Source organism: Petromyzon marinus, chromosome 19, assembly GCF_048934315.1.
Source record: "Petromyzon marinus isolate PM22_M1 ecotype Great Lakes invasive population chromosome 19, UKy_Petmar_22M1.pri1.0, whole genome shotgun sequence".
NCBI lineage: Eukaryota > Metazoa > Chordata > Hyperoartia > Petromyzontiformes > Petromyzontidae > Petromyzon > Petromyzon marinus.
Window position 1 is genome coordinate 10,596,552 of NC_133685.1, and position 23,409 is coordinate 10,619,960.

The 23,409-nt window shown below is 41.4% G+C and overlaps 1 protein-coding gene across 1 annotated transcript in view; it reads left to right on the forward strand.

Annotated features, from left to right (window-relative positions):
- Window positions 1-230: 230 nt before the first annotated feature.
- The window catches only part of LOC116943845 (sodium/mannose cotransporter SLC5A10-like), an 83,828-nt gene continuing 60,649 nt past the window's right edge, over window positions 231-23,409 (forward strand). The window contains exons 1-3 of the mRNA XM_076068147.1: window positions 231-4,119; window positions 8,422-8,493; window positions 14,002-14,106. Of these exons, the coding sequence (XP_075924262.1) occupies window positions 4,030-4,119; window positions 8,422-8,493; window positions 14,002-14,106 (267 nt within the window). The 5' untranslated portion in view covers window positions 231-4,029. The remainder of the gene's footprint in view (window positions 4,120-8,421; window positions 8,494-14,001; window positions 14,107-23,409) is intronic.

The window sequence follows — 23,409 nt, forward strand, 5'->3', positions numbered from 1 at the left end:
TAGGTCATTGCATACATGTGATGTGAACATCGAGTCAAAATTTTACGGCAACAACATGTGCAATCATAAATTACTATAATTATCATATTTTACAACATATACCACTTTATATTCTTGGTTCTTTCGGTAAAGTCACGTAGAAGGGAAACAATAAAATAAAAAATAAAATATAAAACAATAAAATTCTCACGACGTTTCGACTGCAACACAAGCAATCATCATCAGCTGTGGTTTTCACACCTGATGGTTGCTTGTGTTGCAGTCTAAACGTCGTGAGAATTTTATTGTTTTATATTTTTATTATTTTATTGTTTCCCTTCTACGTGACTTTACCGAAAGAACCAAGAATATGAATCTCTGCAGTCACGAAAGCTTTAAATCAAAATATACCACTTTGTTGACAGTGTTTAAATGTCTAAAATTTTAATATTATTTTGAATTTAATGAAACTGTTAGAATGTGATGATTGCATCTCCGGATGTTGCACACAAATGAAGATACGTTCATTGCAGGGCCGATGCTTCGGGTCTGCTGGCTTGGGCACTGCATCGCCAAACGTCCGTTTGTGGTCCCCCATCCCCTCTGATCCAAGTTCACTCTCCTTAGCGGCAAATCACTGTGATGGTGGCTCCTTCCACACAACAGCTCTACTGCCCCACCACCCCGACCAACCAAGGGAGCTTCACCCAGGCTTGGTTAATTGCGAGACTGGGGGAATCGGTGGGATAATTATTTTGTTTCAGTGAGGTTACGGACAGGAGCAAGCATAGAGGGGAAAGAAGACTTCTGTAAGGAATGCGACACTAGGTCAGATGGTTCATGCTCAAAAGGCAGAGTAGAAGACATAATTGCAATGACCGGAGGTTAACATTTGGATGGAATCAGACGTGTTGATGGTCAAAGGGGCTGTCGAGGAGAGAGTTAGTTGAAAAGGAGCGACCTGCCATTGAGCATGTGTTAACTTGGAGTTGAAATAGGAGTCGTTGGCCGCTGCAGCAGAAGTCAATTCATGGGAAGGTGGACTGAGATGAGAGGAGAGAGGTAGGCAGAAGCGAATCCATGGAGACTCTTACAAACGGTAAGGATGATATTACAGTCGATGTGGGACTTGATTGAGAGCCAGTCGAGAGAGGATTGGAAGAGTGATATATTGTTTGCCGGTGTGGGTGTGAGGAGTCTAGCAGTGGCATTCTGAGTCATTTGGAGTTTGGAGGTGAGGAATTTACAGGGGCTGCAGAAGTGAGTGAGCTGTCGACCGGGCTAAACTCTCAGAGGTAAGGGGTTTCTGAGAAGTATATACTGCAGCACGTGCATAATGACTTAGGTCGGGAATGAACGTTACAAGTGGAACTTTCGAGGGGGTTTCATTTGTAATTTGATATATATGTATATAGATAGTTAACTCTCGAATATTTGTGGGCAGATTATGCGGATGGCGTTTTTGTACAAAAAAAATTTGCACGCGTTGGCTTTATTATTACCTGTTCTCTACTAATCGAGGGCAGTCAATCAGTGTGTCCACGTGACCGCATACACGTCGGCACGTGACCGCATACACGTCGGCAACTTTAAGAAGCAATACAAATCCGTCGACACATTTTACGTGTTCACCCCCATTCTACGAATTAAACCATGAATTTAATTTTATATCCTATTCCACATGTTTTTTTTTGTTTAGCATGTTTTGTTTTATACAGGCCACCCAGCCCTTTTATCCAGAAATTTCCCCAGATAATCGAGTTTTTGATGTATTTTAATTTACTGGAGTTAATGCACGATATATCACGCTTTGCAAGCTTCTTATTTGCAATGGGTTTTTTTCACCAGCTCTTTTTTATTCTCAAATGCACATTTCCCCCAAAATCTTAGTTGTGAAAGAGGTTTTTTTCTCAATGGGTTCACACGTGGTTATAAAGAGCAGGCGATGATTGACGAGAGCAATGCCGCCAATGTTACGTTCACATTAAAACGCATGAATCTATGCCTCCCATTATAATAATGTGTTCTTTGAAAATATCTTTTTAATAGTGTCCACAATTCCTCCAACGCCTTTTCTTTTTGATGGCGCAACTACTCAAACCCGATGCAGCTCATTCAAGCAAATGATGATATGATGACGAAGCAGCATCTTTAGAAGTACCAACGAATAATGGTGAAGTGCAAAAGATGAAGCCGAATCTTATCACCATTCCAGACTCAGCTAAAACCACAGTGCACTTTGTAATTTGTAACCTATTGCTTGCCGAATTGTGCTGCAGTTATACTGCTCAGCTTGTAATCCATGAGTTCAAATCTCAGTCAGGGCTGGACACCGATAAGGATTAGTAATTAAAGTGACTCCCACTTTTTGGGGAAGTCAATGGTGATTTTTCACGAGGCGAGGCCAATTTTTGCCTTGAGAATCTGTAATTCCTACCGCTGGTTCAAGGCTATCAATGGAGAGTAACACTGACCCCACACCGCAGCAGGGAAATTTGTTTGCCTTCGACTGAACTATTGCTGGCGTAAACGCTGTGGAAATAAGTGCAAGAAAATGCTTTTACAGAATCAGCAATCTACGGTTGCTGTCGAGATAGGAAGCTATAACATCTAGAACTAACGTTTATGAATGTCTAACTTTGATTCCAATCTTTACCACCTTCAATAGTTGTATTCCGAGATAGTGGACCACTGATATAATGCATGTAATCAACAGAAAATGAAAAGACACCTCTTGACCGAGCCCTGTCACAGGAATGGCACCGGCGTATATATATTGTTTTACAATCGGGCAATGTAATTATGTGCCATGATGCCATATATATGAATAATCGCATTGATGAGAGATGAAAGGTGCTGCACAAAGCATCGTGTAAAAAAAGCAAGAACAAATGAAAAAAATATTTGCACGAAGGTATGTTTTCATTCTCTCCAACAGAATGTTGTCATTTATGTATGGCTAATACAGGCCGGTGTACAAGATGTTGTCAGTGTAATTAAATATGACAACTTAGTCCTAAACAATGTTGAATACCTTTTAAATACTGTGCAGCATTTCACAAACGAACACTATAATTTACGTAAAAGTTCTGCCAATAAAGATGAGTGCCACCTCAATGGATCGTATGAACATGAAGTCACTTGATGTTTTACCAACAGGCAGTCATTATATGTTTGTCCTCTTGCTGTTATGTGGATAATAACAGTATTCTAGAAAAAAAAAAGATTTATATCTAAAAGAATGGGTTTCAGAATGGTTCTGCTAGGAACGCTTTAAGTGATAGAAACCCAGATTGTCTGTAGAAAACCTACTTACTCTTTTATACATGTGCGAACCCTTTTAGGCACTTCGCTGTTGGATAAGAGCCTCTACACGCAGTGTATGTGATGGTGGTTACTTAACCATACTTCTCCACGCCGGTTAGTGCTGGATGAAAATGAGCACATATGTTGGAACATAGTACAGTATAAAAATGCGTTTTGCCCCACTGCTATCTGCTGACAACACCGCCCCACAACAGCACACAGCATCTGTTTTATGCATGGTGGTCACGCATCCAAGCATGATCCAGGCTCAAGCCTGCTTGGCTTATTGAGATCTAACGAGATCATGCACATTTCCTGGTGATTTGGTCACGGGCTTTTTCTCTATGTTAATTAGAATTCAAAATATGAGCAAGGTGAACACGGTTCCACCGAGTGGTAATGCCACACACAAGGTTCATGTACGTATGTATGTTGAACTTCTTTCGCACCGTCAGTAGCCAACCGTGCAAATTGGAGTTGCATGCGAAGGACAACAAACTAAAACGAAAATCTCAGAATTCAAACAAGACTCTCAGGCTCAAAGGCACAAACATTATTTAACGGAATAACAAATCTACACGTTCTACAGCATGACTGAGTTAAAAATTAAAGGCCCGGTGAGCAATAAACACAACTTGCGTGTAAAACAAAACAAAGCTGGAGTTGATCAAAGGTTACTCCACTTCGCCCTTATATTCTGGACTCTGGGACCTGTTAACCTAATCGCCACAGACACTACCTACAATGGCCTCCTCCAGCAAAGCTACAATTGATACGGTTGACATAGTGGTGATCGTGGTCTACTTTGTTCTGGTCCTAGCTGTCGGTATTTGGGTAAGTGTCACAGCGTTGCGTGACTGCGCTTATGCACAGTATGCTTACCTACGAGGATCTCAATGGGTTAGCCCCAAAATATTTGCAGGAACGGATCCGTTTTTATACTCCAATGATGTCCCTGGGATCTTCGGATCGCCTTCTTCGATGCACTCCGAGGTCAACGCTCTGTTCCTGTGTAATGCTTTGCCTTTGGTAATACGACAATCGGAGTCGTTCGAGTTATTTAAGTCCGTCTTGAAAAAACTCACCTCTTTAAATGTTCCTTTACCTCCTACTCCTGTCCATTCATCCTGGTTCTGCGTTCTGTAGAAATTCAGCAACGAGAATTGTTATATATATACATAAACACATGCTTTAAATGTGTATGTTGTCCATTAAGTACTGTATTCTACTGATTATAAGCTGCTCCGGAAAGTAAGACGTACCTCAAACTTATTTTTTCATGTTATATAAATAAGGAGAATACGGTATTGCTACGGAGGGGCCCATTTACCAGTAACCGATTCGGGTTATGAAATGCACTTTCTACTTTTTTTAATACAGAGGGGGAAAAAGTATGGCTTATAATGCAGAGAATACCGTACTTTGTTGCCAACAAACGTGTTGTATATTGTTTTGAAGGAAAAATAAAAAAAAAACTTTTTCACTTGCTTAAATGTTAATGCAAACACGTATTTGTAAATGTGAATTTAATTGACTGGGCACCTGCTCATAAGACATTTAAATAAACAAATCAATCTCCGTAGTTTGAGGAGTGTTTCAACACAATGTGCACGCACGCATTGTATTTACATGCTCAAATCTACCGTGACCATCATCGCCAATAACTGTATGCATTATAGATCGTTGCTCGCCATTGTCTATCCACCAAAGGTGAAAAGCTCCTTTGTCAATTCCATAGCCCAAGGTCCAGTAAAGCCACAACGAACATTTACTTCACTCTGTCTCTTTCTTGGCTACCTCAAGTCCTTACATGTATGCTGTTTTTATCAGCTGCCTTCCCACAGTCACATCAGCTCTGTTCAATTGATTTTTTTTCAGCACTTAATGTTAGGTTTTTTTTTGTTAAATCCAAGCCATTTTATTTTAATCTCCCTGTCTATTCAGATGATTTCTAACGCACATCTCTATAAAGGTTTAGTTTCCTGTAGTTTTCAGTTTTAATAGAACATTTTCACTTTAAAGCAGCAGCTGTTTGATCCACATATCACACCTGGCAGCCTGTATTGATCAAGGACTCTTTTCACTCGAGACACAAATGCATTTTGCTTTTCAAGACCAAAATCAATTTTTCAAAACCAATAAAGTGCATTTATTCAATTAGCCAAGCCGACACTGTCTGTCTGCAAAGCCCAGCACGAGCAATTGAGCATTTGAACCTACATGTCTTTTTTTTAGATCCCTATCAAAATTACCCTTCCACATATAAGTATGCAACCTTATATTTCACGGCACACACACTGCCAGCATTTGGACCTGTTATGAATGGCTCCAAACAGGACAAGCAGGTTGCTCACATTTCAACAACTCCTGCACGTAATTCTCATGGCACAAGATTCACACAGGGAGCAAAAAAAAATGTTTCAGCGTTTGAAAAATGCGAAGTAGACAATATTGAGATGTATGAGGGATTAACCTTCTTTGGTTCTTTCGGTAAAGTCACGTAGAATGAGAATAAAATAATAAATTGATAAAATAAAATAGCACAATAATATTATTGGTTCTTTCGGTAAAGTCACGTAGAAGGGAAATAATGAAATAATAAACAAATTTCCCTTCTACGTGACTTTACCGAAAGAACCAATAATATTATTGCGTTATTTTATTTTATCAATTTATTATTTTATTCTCATTCTACGTGACTTTACCGAAAGAACCAAAGAAGATGAATCATTGCAGTCACGAAAGCTTTAAATCGAGGGATTAACCGTTACATGAATGCGGCTCAATTAGCATATTGCCTTGCGAAAATTAAACGCAGCCGCGCTGGTTGTCCTGCACAAGCACAAACATAACAAAAACACTCAACACATTCGTCAATATTACCGTGGTCTTTAAATGAAGGAGTGTACAATGGGCGACGTTTGGGCTAATGCCCTTTCGTCTCTCTGGCCTCTTCTCTCTGTGTGCTGTGAAGAAGGGTCGTTGCTTGAAACATCGCCTGTCATACTCCTTTTCCGTTTAAGGCCACGGTGTTATTGACGAATGTGTTGAGTGTTTTTTTCCATGAACATTACAAAGAGAGGCGATGAAGATTTCCTGTGCTAATAGACAAAATCAAGCGCTTCCAGTTTGGAATGCTGTACGTCCAATACCTTGACATTAGCGGCTGATATATGCATAGTGCATGTGAGTGACTGATTAAAATTGTACCCAATTCTAATCATGCGTGATTAAGTGCTGCGGATAACGATGCAACAGTGCCTCAAAATAGCAGGACTCGCTTTAATTATTCATGCTGAAATTTGAATGGGAAATTAATACAGTGCCCACCACATTGAGTGGATGGCAGTGGGGAGCGGTGGTGTAGCGGTTAGCGCGCTGCGCTATGAACCAGGCTACCCGAGTTCGATTGCCGCTCACAGCCACACCAGTGACGATTATCTGAAAGATTCCTGGGCCTCCCCCTAGGTTGACTCAGCCTCAAATGAGTACCTGGTGCGGTGTGTAAACATCGCAACTGGGGAGTCAAACGCGGCCGGGCGTGCCGCTGGTCACCCACCTGCTCGTGTGCCAGTCGACCTAGAACCGGTTGAGATAATCGTCACTGATGTTGGCCGTGAACGGGATTGGAACTCGGGTCGTCATGTTTGCAGCTCAGCGCGCTAACAACTACACTACCGCTCCCCGCATTAACAACAGCCGTCATTCGCAGCTAGTGGTGGTGACGTCACCACGGCGCCTGTGCCAGGCCAGGTGCACGTTGAGGCCAGGTGCACGTTGAGGCCACGTGAAGTGTCGAAGGCTCGCTGACGGGTGACTGGACAGAGCTAGGTGCCATGGGGTGACTGACTGAGATGACTAGTAAATGCATCATCATCTTCTTATTTGTCTTTATCTCCTTGTCTTCATATTCGCATCTCTGATTAGCACGGTTGGCAATGTGCGGTCTGAAAAAAGTTCAACATACATATGTATTTTGATCAGTGCGATCATCTCCCTATACTGCACGTGAGCCGGAATTATTCTCCCACTTGCTACAACATTTAGAGCAACACACACCTGCTCTGAATTGTCTAATTGTGTCGAAATCCAGTTGGAAAAAAATTGCAGAAACTATTTTCCACCATTAGGTAATTCCACAATTGCAGCACAAGTTACGGCTGAGTGGGTGAGGTATTGTGTGAAATTGGCCACAAGTGAATTGCATTTTTTTTTGTCCAATTTTCCCACGACAAACGCTGTCGCTCTGCCAAAAAATGCCGGCATGGGCTCACACGATTGTGAACTGATGTCACAGAGTCTTTAGTTCTAGTCTGTATCACAAAAAAGCGCATTGCATTCTTTGATAAATGACCAGAGTGGTGGCAGGAACTTAAGAGTGTACTCCCTACGAACCGGCCCTGTGCAAGTTCCCTGAATTGTGCTCTACCTCCACATGTGCTTTGATTCCATGTACAGTAGCTTGTAGACATTTGCCGCAGCTTATAAGTGACTGCTAACCAATAGATTGCCATTCCAGCCAAATTCACTGAATTTGTGTAAGACAAATTGTATACATTAACATCGTGTCACGCAAAGAGGATTTCCAGTGGGGGCGGGGGGGGTGAAGGAATGTTTTTAATGTTTAACCTTTCTTTACAAATGCAAACACTGCACTTTAAAGGGTATAATGCCTTTTTTTAAATGACCTATGGTTTGGATCGGTTATTGATCTTCGTTTTTTGTGTGCATTGTCTATATTACCAACTTTAGACTCTCAGTTTCATTCTCATCGTGTATATAAATATCGCACCTCTCTGTCTCTTTGAGGCATTTAAAAGAGAACCGAATGATTTTGTTTTTTTCAAAAGCACTTACAGGTGCATTTGAGACTGTCAATTATTTGTGCCGGTGAGATGTTTCCTATGCAAAATGCTTTTACTGAAATAAACGTGGGTACGGGAACAGCTTTCAGAAAAATGCCTGAAAGGACAACAAATGGATGAGAGTGATAGAGCTACGCCGGTGTGTACAACAACAGATGCGTTGGAATGAAGATTTTTCACATTGTGAATTCAGTGCATTAAAGGAACAAGGAGATGGGGGAAGGGGTCATGTTTCTTCCCTTGACACTATCGTTTCACCGTGTCTTTGTAGTCCATGTGCCGGTCCAACCGCAATAATGTGAGTGGATACTTTTTGGCCGGAAAGGACATTGTTTGGTGGCCGGTAAGAGAAACCACTACCTGCACCACCAGCACCACCAGCACCAATATCATGACTATCAAAACACAACTGTACGATGGGACATTATGATTTTAAATGTGTAAGGTGTACATGTTATATTTGTCATCCTTTAACTATATATTTGGCTGGAAGCAATTGCGGTCAGGAACTCGAACTCACAATGAGAAGGCTTTGAGTTCAGATCAGAGGTCAACTTAACTTGACATGAGAATATTCTGCACTCTGCCATGGGAATGTAGAATATCCAACACTGGCTGAGCACCAACAATGCAGATGAGTGTCACCCGTTGTATGAGCAGGTCTTAATAAATAACTAATGCTATAATTAATGGTGCTCGCTGTCTCGTTGTCGAGGAGTATGTTTATTTTATAATGAGCAGGATACATAAAATCACGACAGATACCCAAAAGTCACTTCTAATCTAAAAACTTTAATTGTGTTAAAATGTAAGACAGTATTCAGATTAACATTTTGTACTCCCCTTGTTACAACAATTTAGCAACGTAAAGAAAAACCCGCCCAGCCAATGCAAACGCACACAACATACATTCGGTAAAGGCAAGATATTGGTGTCCCAGTTTGTATAATGTGAAGATTGCAAGGATTGAATATATCCTTCAGTTGTCACCTCCCATCCCACGAGGAACAACATGAGGTTACATGGGGGTGAATTTGCAGATGTTCTATCTCTAAAATCACAATGCATTTTTTTTGGTAATAAATTTTTTCAAACAGGGATACATTCTTGGGGGCAGATTCATCGATTGGGCAAAACAGCCAAACACATTAGTGGGCTGTGTTCATTGTCGGTACTGTCATGAAGAAAAGTGAGCAAGGAAACACGAAGAGACACATGCCGGGATTCATTTGAGAGACAGACAAAGGAGCATATTGTTTTGGAGAAAAAAACACAGATAAAAATACATAATTCTAATTGTTAGAAAAAGTAAGTAGGCTCATTGCTAAAAGGGATTATGGAATAATGATCTCATGGCAGCTGAGTGATCGGTGTCCGTGAGGATGTCCACTTAGGAGATGGTCAGTTGACCCCAGATTCGAACTCAAAGCCTTTTCATTGTGAGTCACGTGTCCTGACGACAGTCCCCCCTGGCCAAAGGGGCCGTCCATAAATGACGTCACGCGATTTTTTTCATGATTTTTTAACCCCGCCCCCCCTTCGTCACACGGCGTAACGAAAATTCAGACCCCCCCTCAAATATGACGTCACAAAGCTCTGCCCCCCCCAACCCCCCCAAAAAAACATGCTACAAATGGCATTAAACTATCGTAATTGTAGTGCGTATTTAATGTGGCGCTGCACTCCGATGTTGTAGGAGAAAACATTTATTAACAAGTCTATTTCATTAAGTAGAACGTGTTGTCTATATTTATTTAAAGTTGCGCATTTTGATGTGACGTCACATTTCTCAAACTCTCCCCCCCCCCCTCGTCACACATCGCCACAAATGTCTAACCCCCCCCCCCCCAGGTGCGTGACGTCATTTATGGACGGCCCCAAATATTAAATTGAAGGATATTAGATACCATATATGATGTAAATCGTTCGCATTGGAAGTGTAATGTCTTAACGGCATTGTTTGAGCTAGTCTTTGCAGTACATTCTCCTGCCCACTGCATGGTGTGCTCACTCTGTCTCCCCTCGCCTCAACTCCAAACAGCTGTATTGTCCGCGATAATGAAAATAAAGACGTGGAATTGCTGTCGGGAAATGACAGCTTCGGTAACGGCCTAATCAAGGACGGATCACATTGAGAAGGTTGTGATTTCAAATTCTGGATGGTGAATAACTCTGCCCATCATTCATGCATTGGCGATTAAATTAATTAGGCCTCGTGGAAAGCGTAGAGTGGGTCTCGTATGGATGGATACACAGGCAGCCCGCTATAGGAATGTGGGATTTACATCAGTAACTCAAAGGTGGCGCAGAGATAGGCTCTGCACATTATTTTGCTTTACGTGTGCACAGTTTGATTGAATCAATGAGATCAACATCATTTTTTATTGATTTTAATAATGTTAATTATACTGTAATGTAATATATTTTGTACAAAATAAAAGGCAATATATTAAACAAATACACCGTGGGTATAACTTTTTCACCCCCTTCGTGATTAATTGAATTGGTGTGATTCAGGGTGATATTTCGATTCAAGATTAATTTTGTTTTATTTTGTGGTGAATGTAGTGGGCATCTCGTGGCTGCCATTATATTAAGGCATTGCGCACATGATACACAGAACACGTAAACATCTTTTTGTCGATTGATTACTGGAGGCCATCCTACACAAACAGAAAAGCATTCCGACACACGTCTGGTTAACATTTAGAATAATTAATAATGATCCAATGCGTCATGCAGAACTACAATATATTGTGAATATACATTATGAAATGCAAAAAAAAACAGATTACATATTTACACACGCTAAATTTTCAGATATCCGTGTAAAAATGACATACGTGTACATGAATGCATCATTATCGCAATTTTATGCGTGCGTTATTTGCATTGTTATACTCCACAGCATTAAATAGAACAAGGCAAAATCGTAAACTTGCAAGGGTAATAGCGATGGGGAAGGCGACATTGCTGGGACGTGTGACGGTACAAGAAGGGGCTTGAAAAATGCGTTGCATCACTGGGAAATTGAGGGCAAGAGATCGAAAGCGAGACAAAGCAATGAGAATATGGACAACAATGAGGTGAAATTTTGATTTAAAGCTTTCGTGACTGCAGTGATTCGTATTCTTGGTTCTTTCGGTAAAGTCACGTAGAAGGGAAACAGTAAAATAATAAAATATATATAAAACAATTAAATTATCACGACGTTTCGACTACAACACAAGCAATCACACCTGATGATGACTGCTTGTGTTGCAGTCGAAACGTCGTGAGAATTTTATTGTTTTGTATATATTTTATTATTTTACTGTTTCCCTTCTACGTGACTTTACCGAAAGAACCAAGAATATGGACAGCAATGAGGTAGTCTGGCTCAGAGGACAGACAAAAGAGATGACGTAGATGCTCACCCCGAGCTCTCGTTACTCTGATAGTGCACTGCTTTTGGGCTGTACACATTTTGGCGTCCCCTGGTCTACCACCGCTTGAAACGAGGCTCAAAGAAAGCTGTCTCTGGTGTGGACCAATCCGTTTCCGAGACAATGCATCATATATTATCAGAGTGTGTGTTTTTGTTTGCATTCTGACCACAAGCATTGTGGTTAATGCAGACATGATTCCTTGTAAAAAGGTTTCAGTTTGGTGTTTTAACATCTTAACACAGCTGTTTTGTTGCCAGAAACAAGGGGAAAACTTATTAACAGATGGGAGACTGTCATCCTCCTCCCCAGATTGGGAATCACGCATGATTCTTGAGAGAGCATAATGTTTACATAATAAATATGTGCGTGTGCATGTAGCCAAAGATGATGCTATGTGATCATATCGGAAACATTTTATCCTGAGATAGAAAACTAGAAAACCCTCTGGGCCATTTGGCCTCACGTGTCAATCAGCCACGTAAATGGGTGATTGTGCTCTAAAAGCAACCAATTTTCACACATTATTCCGCAGTGCTTTACATTTAAGCATGATATCGACAAAGGGAAATGCTGGGATTATTAAAGGGTTTAAAATACATTTCTCATAGAGTCTGTCAGAAATTATAACAATTTCGTTGATGTGTATACGTATAGAATGTGGTCCTTCAGAGAGGAACATTCATACAATGGCCCATAAGCAGAGGCGCTATTAGCAAGTGGCCATACAATGGCCCGTAAGCGGAGGCGCTATTAGCAAGTGGCCATTCGTGGGTATGCTTAGCAGGCAGCAAGAATCATTCTCAGCCACGACGTGCGATACACAGACTCACACGGAAGAAAGCGGCACAGCAAAGTGTGGATTGATATCAACTGTCCCTTCTTTATGGAACAGAGGAGGGGTCGGTGACCTGCGGCTCCAGAGCCGGTTATGTATGTATGTATTCACAGGTAGTGCAGCTTATTCTTCTTTGGTTCTTTCGGTAAGGTCACGCAGATAGAAGAATAAAATAATAAAGTGAAACAATAATAATAAAAAAGAATAAAAATAAAACCACGACGTTTCAATCGCAACACCCAGCGGTCGTCATCACTGCTTGTGTTGCGATCGAAATGTCGTGGTTTTTATTTATTTTTTATTATTTTTTATTATTTTTATTAACTTTATTATTATTTTCTATCTGTGTGACTTTACCGAAAGAACCAAATAATATGAATTCCTGCAGTCACGAAAGTTTTAAGTCAAAGGTAGCGCAGCTCATGAAATATTGAGTTTTGTACCGAATTCTAAGCAAATGGCTCTTCTTGTTATTTTGGTTGCCGACCCCTGGGATGTTGCCCCAGTGCACACGTGGGCTTTCTCCAGGTGCTCCGCTTTCCTGCCACTTGCATAAACACTCATTGTATGTATGTTGAACTTCTTTCGCGCCGTACGTAGCCACACCACGCTCCTCGGAGGTGCGGGGGAAGGACAACATACTGAACACAAAAAGCAGCTCTAAAGAAATTGGTTCTCAATCAGTATTAAAAAAAAGTCGATAGCTGCAGCGGCTTCCTCACATCGGAAGGAAGAGCATTCCAGGTGGCCGCATAAGGGCGTCTGAAAGCACGTGATGCGGTGACCACTGTCTCTGTTCGATGGCCAGCCAGAAACCGCTGATGGTTTAAACTCCTTGACGAGGTCAGCAAGGTGTTGTGGTTCATTTGTGGCAAGCACTTTTCCTGTAATTAAAATTAATTCGCTGAATACATCTTCATATATTGTATAGAAAAAATGCAAAGCTTAGGAGAATGTTGGCGCACGCTAACCGCCTGGCTACTGCCTTCCAGCTCGCCTGGTGTATCCTCAGTGATGATGACATGCAATTTGCATGAAAGAAAACGCTAATGTCTCGGCCCTCGCCATAACTCTGTGGAATTTCCACCCAGGGCTGCAAACAGCAAATGAGCAATGCCTCGATGCTAATTTGTGCCTGACAGCACTCCGACTATTAGTGAGTGGGAGATCAGTGTGCGTGCGTGGACAGTTATGGATCTCCCGTGTGGAGTGCTTGTGTGTGTGTGTGTTGTAAACCCGGCGACCCGAGTTCAACTCCCACTCACGGCCAACGCCAGTAACGATTATGATAATCGTAACGATTATCATAATCGTAACGGTTATAATCGGACTGGACCTCCCCTAGGTCGACTCAGCCTCGAATTAGGAACCACGGTGCGGTGTGCGAACATCGCCACTGGGGAGACAAAGGCGGTCGGGCGTGGGTGCTGGCCACCCACCCCCCTCGTGTGCCGTGCCGGCCTTCATTAGGTGCTCGCTCACAGCACTTGCCCCAACAGTCTGTTAAATCTACACAGGGGGGGATCTTTGTCTATGTCCTGTATGATTGTGTGCGCTATGCGAATGCACGGTGTATGCCCGATGGCAGGTCGGGGCGTCGCTCTTCGCCAGCAACATCGGCAGCGGCAGCTTCATCGGCCTGGCCGGCACAGGAGCAGCATCTGGCATCGCAGTGGCCGCATATGAGCTAAGCGTGCGCGAATACCTCGACACACACACACGCTGACAATAATTTTGGATGCATTTTTTTATTTTGCTTTTTTTTTATCAGGTAATGCACACTGAGCCACGTAGCCCCTTTTTTTTCAGAAGCGACCTGGGGACAAATGATAGCTCAACGGAAGTGGCTTATCACGTGGAAATTTCTAGTCGTAGTCAAACACTCCGAACGCACGTTTCTAAATGTGGAGGGGATAATCAACGAATTGACCCGGAGAAAAATCCACGGTGAGAACACGCAAACTCCAAATATACAGCAGCAGGCGTCAGGGTTGGGATCAAACCCACGACCTCCTGTATAGCAGGCGAGGTAGTTAACATCTCGCCAACACACACTCACACACACATGCACGCTCACATCTGCAGCACGGTACGACGTCGCATATCTATCTTGGCTAATTAATCACCCACACCCATTGCAGTGCACCATTCCTCTCGTCATTGGCGAGGGGATGCGTTCGGGAGATGATCGTGAATAACACATTTCGCGGATAATGATAGTGGCCTACGAAAAACCTATCTTTTTAATGAATGACCTTAAATAAATGCATCGATAAGCGATTAAATACGTTAAAAGTACGTATCTCTCTCATCTCTTTATGTCATCGCTTTTTCTCTCACGACTGTATCTCTCATTACTTTATATCTCGTAACTCTCTGTCTCTTTCACTTTCGATGCTATATGCGATTCGCGGATAGCCACAAACCGCCGTTCGCAAATTCGTGAACAACGAGAGAATACGGAATCAATCTCGATTTGAAGTTTTCGTGCAAGCAGGTATCCATACTCTTTGGTTCTTTCGGTAAATAAAAAAAAAATCGCAAGTGTCACTCCGTAAAAATTAAATCACAAATGATTTAATTAAAAAAAAAAAATCACAAGTGATTTAATTTATTATTATTTTTTATACCTACGTGACTTTACTGAGGGAATACTGCATTGCATTTGTGCGCGGTGTAATCGTCATTTGCTATAGATGTTCACGTATCCGACTTCTACACATATCCGCCTATACTCTAAAAAAAAACAGCGTCACTCCGTAGAGAGAGTGTTAGTCTATGGGCATAATTCAAGCAATAAAGTATCATAATCTACGCCAGGGATTTGAACCTGTGACTTTCATGTGTCAATCCCCTTGGCCACTGCACATTCATGCAGAAAATGCTGTCTTACTTCTACGTGTCAACTGTAGGTACAGCTAGGACGGTTCATGAACGCAGGCGATAACGAAATTATTAAATAAAGAGGCGTACGAAAACAGGTCGAGTGCTTTTGGATAACTGGAATTACGAATGAAGATAATCATAGCAATGTACCTTACAAGGGAACAAGAGAGCATTTCTAATTGATTTGTGTTTCCTGCTATGCAAAATATATATATTCTTGGAATTGCACTGAGAGACGGAACACAACGCGAGATAGAGACATTGAGATATGTGGGCGTGGGCAGGACACGGTGGCTAGAGGGGACGCTGGCCCATAGTCAAGACCTGTGACAGAGTGGCAGCCAAAGGAAGGAACACGCCAGAGAGGAAATCCACCACGGAGATGGAGCGATGACATCAGTCAGCTTGTGCCAGATAGATTGTCGCATCGCAGAACCATTAGAAATGGCGATGGCTTGGGGAGGTCTTCATCCAGCAGTGGAGTGGCCATGGCTGATGATGATAAACATCTGCGTGGATTGACTCACCCCACACTCTAGCTTCCACTCTCCCAGCCCCCTAAAGCACCCCCACCTCCCCACCACTCCGTCTTGTCGTGGTCTAATTTAGCCCCCAATAATGACCGTCATAAACACGCAAGATTGATGGATTATGTTGAGAGCATATCTTGTGAGACACTCAACTCCGCAGGGTTGTAAGCTGGCAGTGCGTCAAGTCCGTATAACATTTTCTCTGGACACACGAATTTCCTTGTTCAAATAAATCCAGTAAATAATTAATTACCGCTAGATTCCTAGAGATACTTTTCTGAGAAGGATTTAGTGAGGGTATTCTGTACAAATAATTACTATTGCAATACCTTTTTTTTTGCATGGTTATGTGTTTTTCCTTTTGAAGCTACAGCATTATCGACGCATGTGTTTACTTCATTGTCGATTGTGTGTGTGCACTATTACCAATGATGCATCACCAAATAAACAGTTAAACAGTTAAAATAGGTAATTATGCTAAAATGCATAAATTATATATTATTGAATTACATCATGGCATTGTAATTTCCATTATCATCAAAAATCAACTCAACTATTACCAACACATCATTATCAGCAGCAGCATATCAATATTATTATGATCATCATTATTTTCACGTCCTAATGGTAATACAATTATTTTTATTACGATGCTTGTTTATTCAGGAAAGCCTTTTTTTCACGATAGTCCTGCCAATATTTTTTTTCCCAGTAGGAGGAGATGTTGCTAGGTGCAATCCCAATCGAGTCATTTCCCAGCAATGTGTTAGGGGAGATTTGTGGCCCATACCAAGCGCAATGCATTGGATTTTTGGGGGTTTAGCTGTGGGGGGAAATCAGAGAACCCACAGCAGACAGAAAATAAATTGCACACAGAAAGGCGGAATTGGAATCGAACCCAAGCCCATCTTGCTGTGAGGCACAAGTGTTACCGATGTGCCACCCTGCCACTCATCTTTATCAGCATTACCATCATCAGTGTTATCATAAATCAGCGAATTGCATATGATAGTTCTATATGTCACAACAGAAGCTGGATTATTTATTGCCGTGTTGATTTCCTTATTTCTGGCAACATTTATCCAGGTTAGGGCCTACGAGGTATCAAATGTATAATCATGTCAAGGACAACTTAACCCACTGTGGGCAGATAACATGTCCAGACATCTGGGCAAAAGCACTCACCAAACATGTACAATTCAACGCATGTGCTTTAAAATCAAATTGCTTACACTCTTATATATTATGCATAGAAAAAAAGATTGCGTGTACTACATGTATGCGTACAATACGTAGCATTTCGGGAATGTCAAGCATGCTGATTCAGCGACTGTATGCAATATAATCTCAAAAGAAGTTCAGACATTCTTGTCATTTGTTTTACATACCGAACATATTTAAAATAAATACCGTACCATTTACTTTTTTATGGATTGTAAATGTGTGAATGCTAAATATAGAAGCAAGAGAAAAGAGTGATTTTTTTTCACGAACAATACAGTAGTATGCTTGGTTCTTTCGGTAAAGTCACGTAGAAGGGAAACAATAAAATAATAAAAAATATATAAAACAATAAAATTATCACGATGTTTCGACTGCAACACAAGCAATCATCATCAGGTGTGAAAACCACAGCAAGAAAATAAAAAAACGCCACTTTTTTCAAATTTTCTTGCTGTGGTTTTCACACCTGATGATGATTGCTTGTGTTGTGCAGTCGAAACGTCGTGAGAATTTTATTGTTTTATATTTTTATTATTTTATTGTTTCCCTTCTACGTGACTTTACCGAAAGAACCAGGAATATCAATCCCTGCAGTCACGAAAGCTTTAAATCAAAATACAGTAGTACGTGTATTGGAAACAACAGCAAACCCTTTTGCCTGCCATGGTCAAAACCTTGTTTATATCCGACTGGCAATTACACAATTTAATTACGAAAAATGACAATTTGTGTATGAATCTAATCTGTGCCTTCTTTAGGTCAACTCAGCCTAAAATTAGTACCTGGCATTGGGGAGGGAACGAGGTGTTATCAGCACTCATTGAATGCCCCAAATTTAGCTGCTGCTATGTCGACCAAATGTAAGGAAAACCTGATTTCCAAATTTAACCTCCTCTTAAACAAAAGACCGGACCCACACACCAAAAAGTTAGACGTTAATAAAGTCGTAATTAATCGCAGTAACAGTTCTATTTCCGATGGTCTGAAATCCGTTTTAGCTAAAGGTCTAAACTTTGCAGTCACACCTAAACACATACCAGTTAATGATATAATTGCCCAAGTAGACGTTGCTCTCAGGGGCCTGGGTCACATCGCTGCAGACGTAGCAAGATCTGAAATCGCTGCAACCCTCAAAAACGCTAAGATGCCAGCTAGCAACCTCAGCAAAGATGAGCGTTTTGAATTATATAAATTAAAAAAGAGGAATGATATTGTAGTTCTCTCAGCTGACAAAGGCAATGCTACTGTTATCATGGATAAAATAGAATACAACAACAAAATTAAAGAATTACTCGACGATGGTAGTTATACAAAAATAAAAAGAGATCCCACCAACAGCCTCGTCACACAAACCAACAAAATAATTTCTGATTCAACCGCATTAATTGATCAATCTAAACAGTTTTCGTTGAAACCTTCTGCTGCCAGGCCACCAAGATTATACGGCTTACCAAAAATACATAAAGTTGATACACCTCTTCGTCCCATAGTCTCTACTATCAGCTCCCCCACCTACAAACTAGCTCGTTTTTTGTCTGAAATCCTGCGTCCTTTCACTGGAAAGACCACCTCTGTGGTACAAAATTCTACTCACCTGGTATCAACAATCAAGGGTATTTCCCTGTCCCCAGACGACCTGCTTGTCAGTTTTGATGTAGTTTCCTTATTCACCAAGGTTCCTGTACCTGACACCATTGCAATCATTGAAGACTTGGTTCATCAAGGACTAAACACTGAGGTACCCCCCCTGGTGAGACACTGTTTAACCAATACATACTTCACTTGGAATGGAACTTTCTACAAACAAACTGAGGGCACCCCAATGGGCTCCCCCCTTTCTCCAGTTATAGCTAACATTTTCATGGAGAAATTTGAGACTGACGCCATCCAGACTGCCACTCTGCGCCCAACCTTATGGAAGAGGTACGTGGATGACACTTTTGTCATCTGGCCACATGGCCGGCCTGCTCTAGACAAATTCTTCGACCACATCAATTCCATACACCCAGCCATCAGATTTACCATGGAAGTCGAAATAGATGGCAAGATACCTTTTTTGGATGTCCTAATTAAAAAGAGACCTGATGGTTCAATGAGCCACTCTGTCTACAGGAAAGCTACCCATACGGATGCTTATCTGAAACCGGATTCCCACCACCATCCATCACAGAAGAATTCTCTCATCAAGACTCTGTATCATAGAGCCCAATGCATATCCGACCAGGAACACATAAGCAGTGAACTCAAGCACGTACACCAAGCTCTTAGGGCTAATGGTTACTCCGACTATACAATCCGCAAAGCTATCACTCAAACCATGAAGAAGAACCCTCTTGAGGAGCCTTTCAAAACCATCACTTTACCCTACATTGCTGGGATCACAAAAAAGATCTCCAAAATCTTGAATAAACACAAGATCCAGGTCCGTTTCAACACATTACATAAAATCCGTGATCTGGTTCCGTCTGTAAAAGATGTGATTCCGGACATACAATACCCTGGTGTCTACAAACTAAGTTGCCTCTGTGGTAGTAGTTACATTGGAGAAACCAAACGCCATATTTCGGACCGCATTCGTGAACATAAAGCAGACCTTAAACACGGTAGGACCAACACCTCGGCCGTAGCAGATCATTGTTCTAATTCAGTAGGCTCACATGCCATTGACTTTTCCAAGACGGAGGTTCTTTGTAAGCCATCTGGCTTCCATGAGAGATTCGTTCATGAGGCTATCCACATATACAAACACAGAGACAATTTCAACCGAGAAGATGGATTCTATCTTAGCAATCATTGGAAAGATTTGATAAATCATTTCAGTTCTTGATTGATTGTTCACGCTTACAGTGCCTTTCAGACAGCATACATAAAAACAAATTTCGTCTCCCCCCTCCTCTTTTCAAAAAATAGATGGACTAGTCCTGGCAAACTGCCATCGTTGCGCGTGACGCTAACGTTATTTTTTATATATATATAAATAAATATGACGTTTTCAAAATAAATTTATGCAAACCGACACACCTGATGATGACCGTTTGAGTTATGGTCGAAACGTCGTGAGAATTTTTTATTGTTTTATATATATTTTGTTATTTTGTTGTTTCTCTTCAACGTGACTTTACCGAAAAAACTAAGAATATGCCCCAATTGTGTTCTGTGGCAGCATTGATAGTTGCAGTGCATTTTGTTTAACCAACTGAATACTCAGGATACCAGGATAGTTTCGTTTGCAAGAATGAACTTGGTTGTTTATAGGTTCTCGCGAAATGGTTTTCTCAAACAGTATTCACCCCACTAGTTATGTGGCACAGTGGTTTGCGGATTATAGCACAACTTGTGTTGGTCCAGGTCACTCTTGCAAATGATACTATCCTGGTCTCTGGAGTTCTCACCTGGTTAAAAACTATAAATATGAACTTGATTCCCAGCCACGACCAACATTATTCCTCATTTTCGAAACCGGTGCAAACTGTGCTGGCAACTGCCCTGAAATCAGGCAGGACCAGAGAGCGCCTGTGTCCCCACGGCAGCCTGGTCTGTTGGCTGTCTGGCACCCTTTACTAAGCATGTTTTTTTTTTCCTAGGCTGACTCTCAAACCATTCGTGACGTTGCAGTTGGTGCAGCAAAAAGGAATGTGTTCCATACAATCACTAGCAATGCATAACCACCCAGCCATGCCATTTTTAAAACTATGGGGCGAAAATTTAAGTTATTTGATTTTAACTAAAACAAACCTCACCTAACCCATTCCTCTGAGTATGGAATGGCGGTGAAGTGGTTATCACATTTCGAATCCCAGGCACGGTGGTGAGTGACATCTGAGCTGGTCCTGGCCCTCACCTCACTCCTAGGTCAACTTGCATTGACCATCCTGGTGAAGTACTTTACCGAAAGAACCAGAGAGTATGGATTCCTGCAGTCACGAAAGCTTCAAATCAAGACTGGTGAACTATGGTTAAACAAAAACATTACCAACACGATGTGGAGAGGCCTTCATCCAGCAATGGATTGACAAAGGGCTGTCTAAACTCATGACGAAATAAGCATTGGTTAAAATGTTTTTTTATTTAAAATATATAGTTTCATGATCACCATTCCCCAGTAAGGGTAGAGTGAAAGCAGTGGGTAGAATAGAGTGGGAATGGCCGAGTCAAACAATCCTCATTTAAATATCAGGTATGGCAACCGAAGGTTTGGGTTGTTTTGGTAATTGGGCTGGCAGAGTCTGTGCTCACTGTAGTCACGGAAATGAAACATGAGTACCAGATGGTATCTGGACCTGTTCTGGGCCTTCCCTGGGGTCAAATTGACCTAAACTAAGTACCTAATGTGGTATGTAAGCATCAGTTACGAAAGGGACCTAAACCATTTGTGATTCTGGCCACATGACCTCCCTCCTCACCCCACCCACCATCCCCTCCAGTTACGGGGATTCATGGGGGGCTCTTTGTATTTGTGTGTGTGTGAGAGAGGCACCAGCAGGAACGTTCTGGATGGGGTTCAGTCGATTAGGAGAGATATTTATGTGGGTGTGGAGTGGAGGGTGGTGATTGTACGGTGGATAAGCAACATTTTATTATTGCAATTACTTTAAAGCGGTCCAATAACAAGACACCGCATGCCTGGTATTGTTCGTGAAAATGGAGTGTATCCCTTAATGTAAACTGGATCACATGTTGTCGTTTTCACAAAACTAACATTTGAAACGCCCACAGAGCAGTCAATCAACCCGTGTTACACAACAGCATGTGGATGAGATATCACGTAACCACTAACATTTCTTGAAATTACTTATTATTCACTATAGTGGCAGCACTTTCCCACCTGCCCTGATATAGAGAGTAATGCCTATCACACGACAGGCAAATTAATATTTCGAATTCTCAGAGCTGTCATCAAATGAAGACATTTAAAAAAAAATTAAACTTCCATTTCAGAAGTCTCACAAGGAGCCGTGTAACACTACCTCATGTCGGAACTGTTTCTCAAGTTGCATCAGTAGGTCTCTTATTTATACGATGTGCCGTATGCGTCTATATGCCCTGCCAGGTCTTGTCATAACATGACAATCAATACAAAATGAATAGTCTCCAGAGCTGGAATATACTCAACTAATTTGACAATCAACGCACCACACTTCAGAAACTGTTTTATTCAGACAGGTGGCTGAAATTGAACCAATTTAGCATTCTGACTTTTAAACCTCCTCATCGCTTTCTCAGGTATATGTTCACTTCTTTTGTACAGACCGGTTCTTCTTTTCTCGTGTGGTGCCTACCCAAATTTGCAAACACAGAGTTTAAAAGAGAAACATGGCAAAGTGTTACCAAACAAAGTCTAGACACGTTATAAATACAGCAATGGGATTCTTATTATTGGTTCTTTCGGTAAAGTCACGTATAAGGGAAACAATAAAATAATAAATACAAATCCTGATGATGATTGCTTGTGTTGCAGTCGAAACATCGTGAGAATTTTTTTTGTTTTATATTTTTATTATTTTATTGTTTCCCTTATACGTGACTTTACCGAAAGAACCAAGAATGTGAATCCCTGCGGTCACGAAAGCTTTAAATCAAAATTCAATGGGATTCTGTTTTGTTTGTTTCGTATATGTACATTTTGTATTGTCTTTGGAGGAAGGACTAGAAACCAACGTGCGCTGTCCATCTCCCAAACCTCACTAACCCAGGTCAATAACATTCGTATCCAACCGGCCTCTCCCAACCTATCTCACCCCAAATCCCTTATGCTATATATATTGCAAATGCACTATACACAAGCCAGTAGTGTCTGGTTGTTTTAAATAGTGAGAATGCGCGTATTTTACCTCACCATTCGTATAATGTATCTGGGAGTGCAGACGTATGCATCTCTTGGGAGGAGGGTTCTGGAAAGGTTTGAGGTCAGTGGGAGTGCACAGGTCTGGAGCTGTGTTTGAAATATTGACGTCGCTGTCCAAAACTCGAGCGCATGACTGGCGAAGCGGTGGGGATGCTGCATGGGAAGATAGTACATTGTCTGCACGTGTTTTGTCAATCAAAACACATTCTGAGCGCAGTTGGGAAAGAATCGTTTTTACCTTTCCAGCTCCAGTATACCTAATTAGTAATATGTGGCGATGGTAATGCGTTAACAGCAGGCAGCATTATTTAATCGCACTGAACTCATCACAGGTTAAGTGGCAGGATGTATGCTGGTGTTTGAACAAATATGTGTATGCATATATATGTACAGTAGAACTCTAAAAATCCACATTCCAATCCGTGAATCCCTGTAATATGCGGATTATCGGCGGTTCACGAACGCTTCCATAATCAATGATATTTGTGAAAACCTTGCGAATAGATGGCTC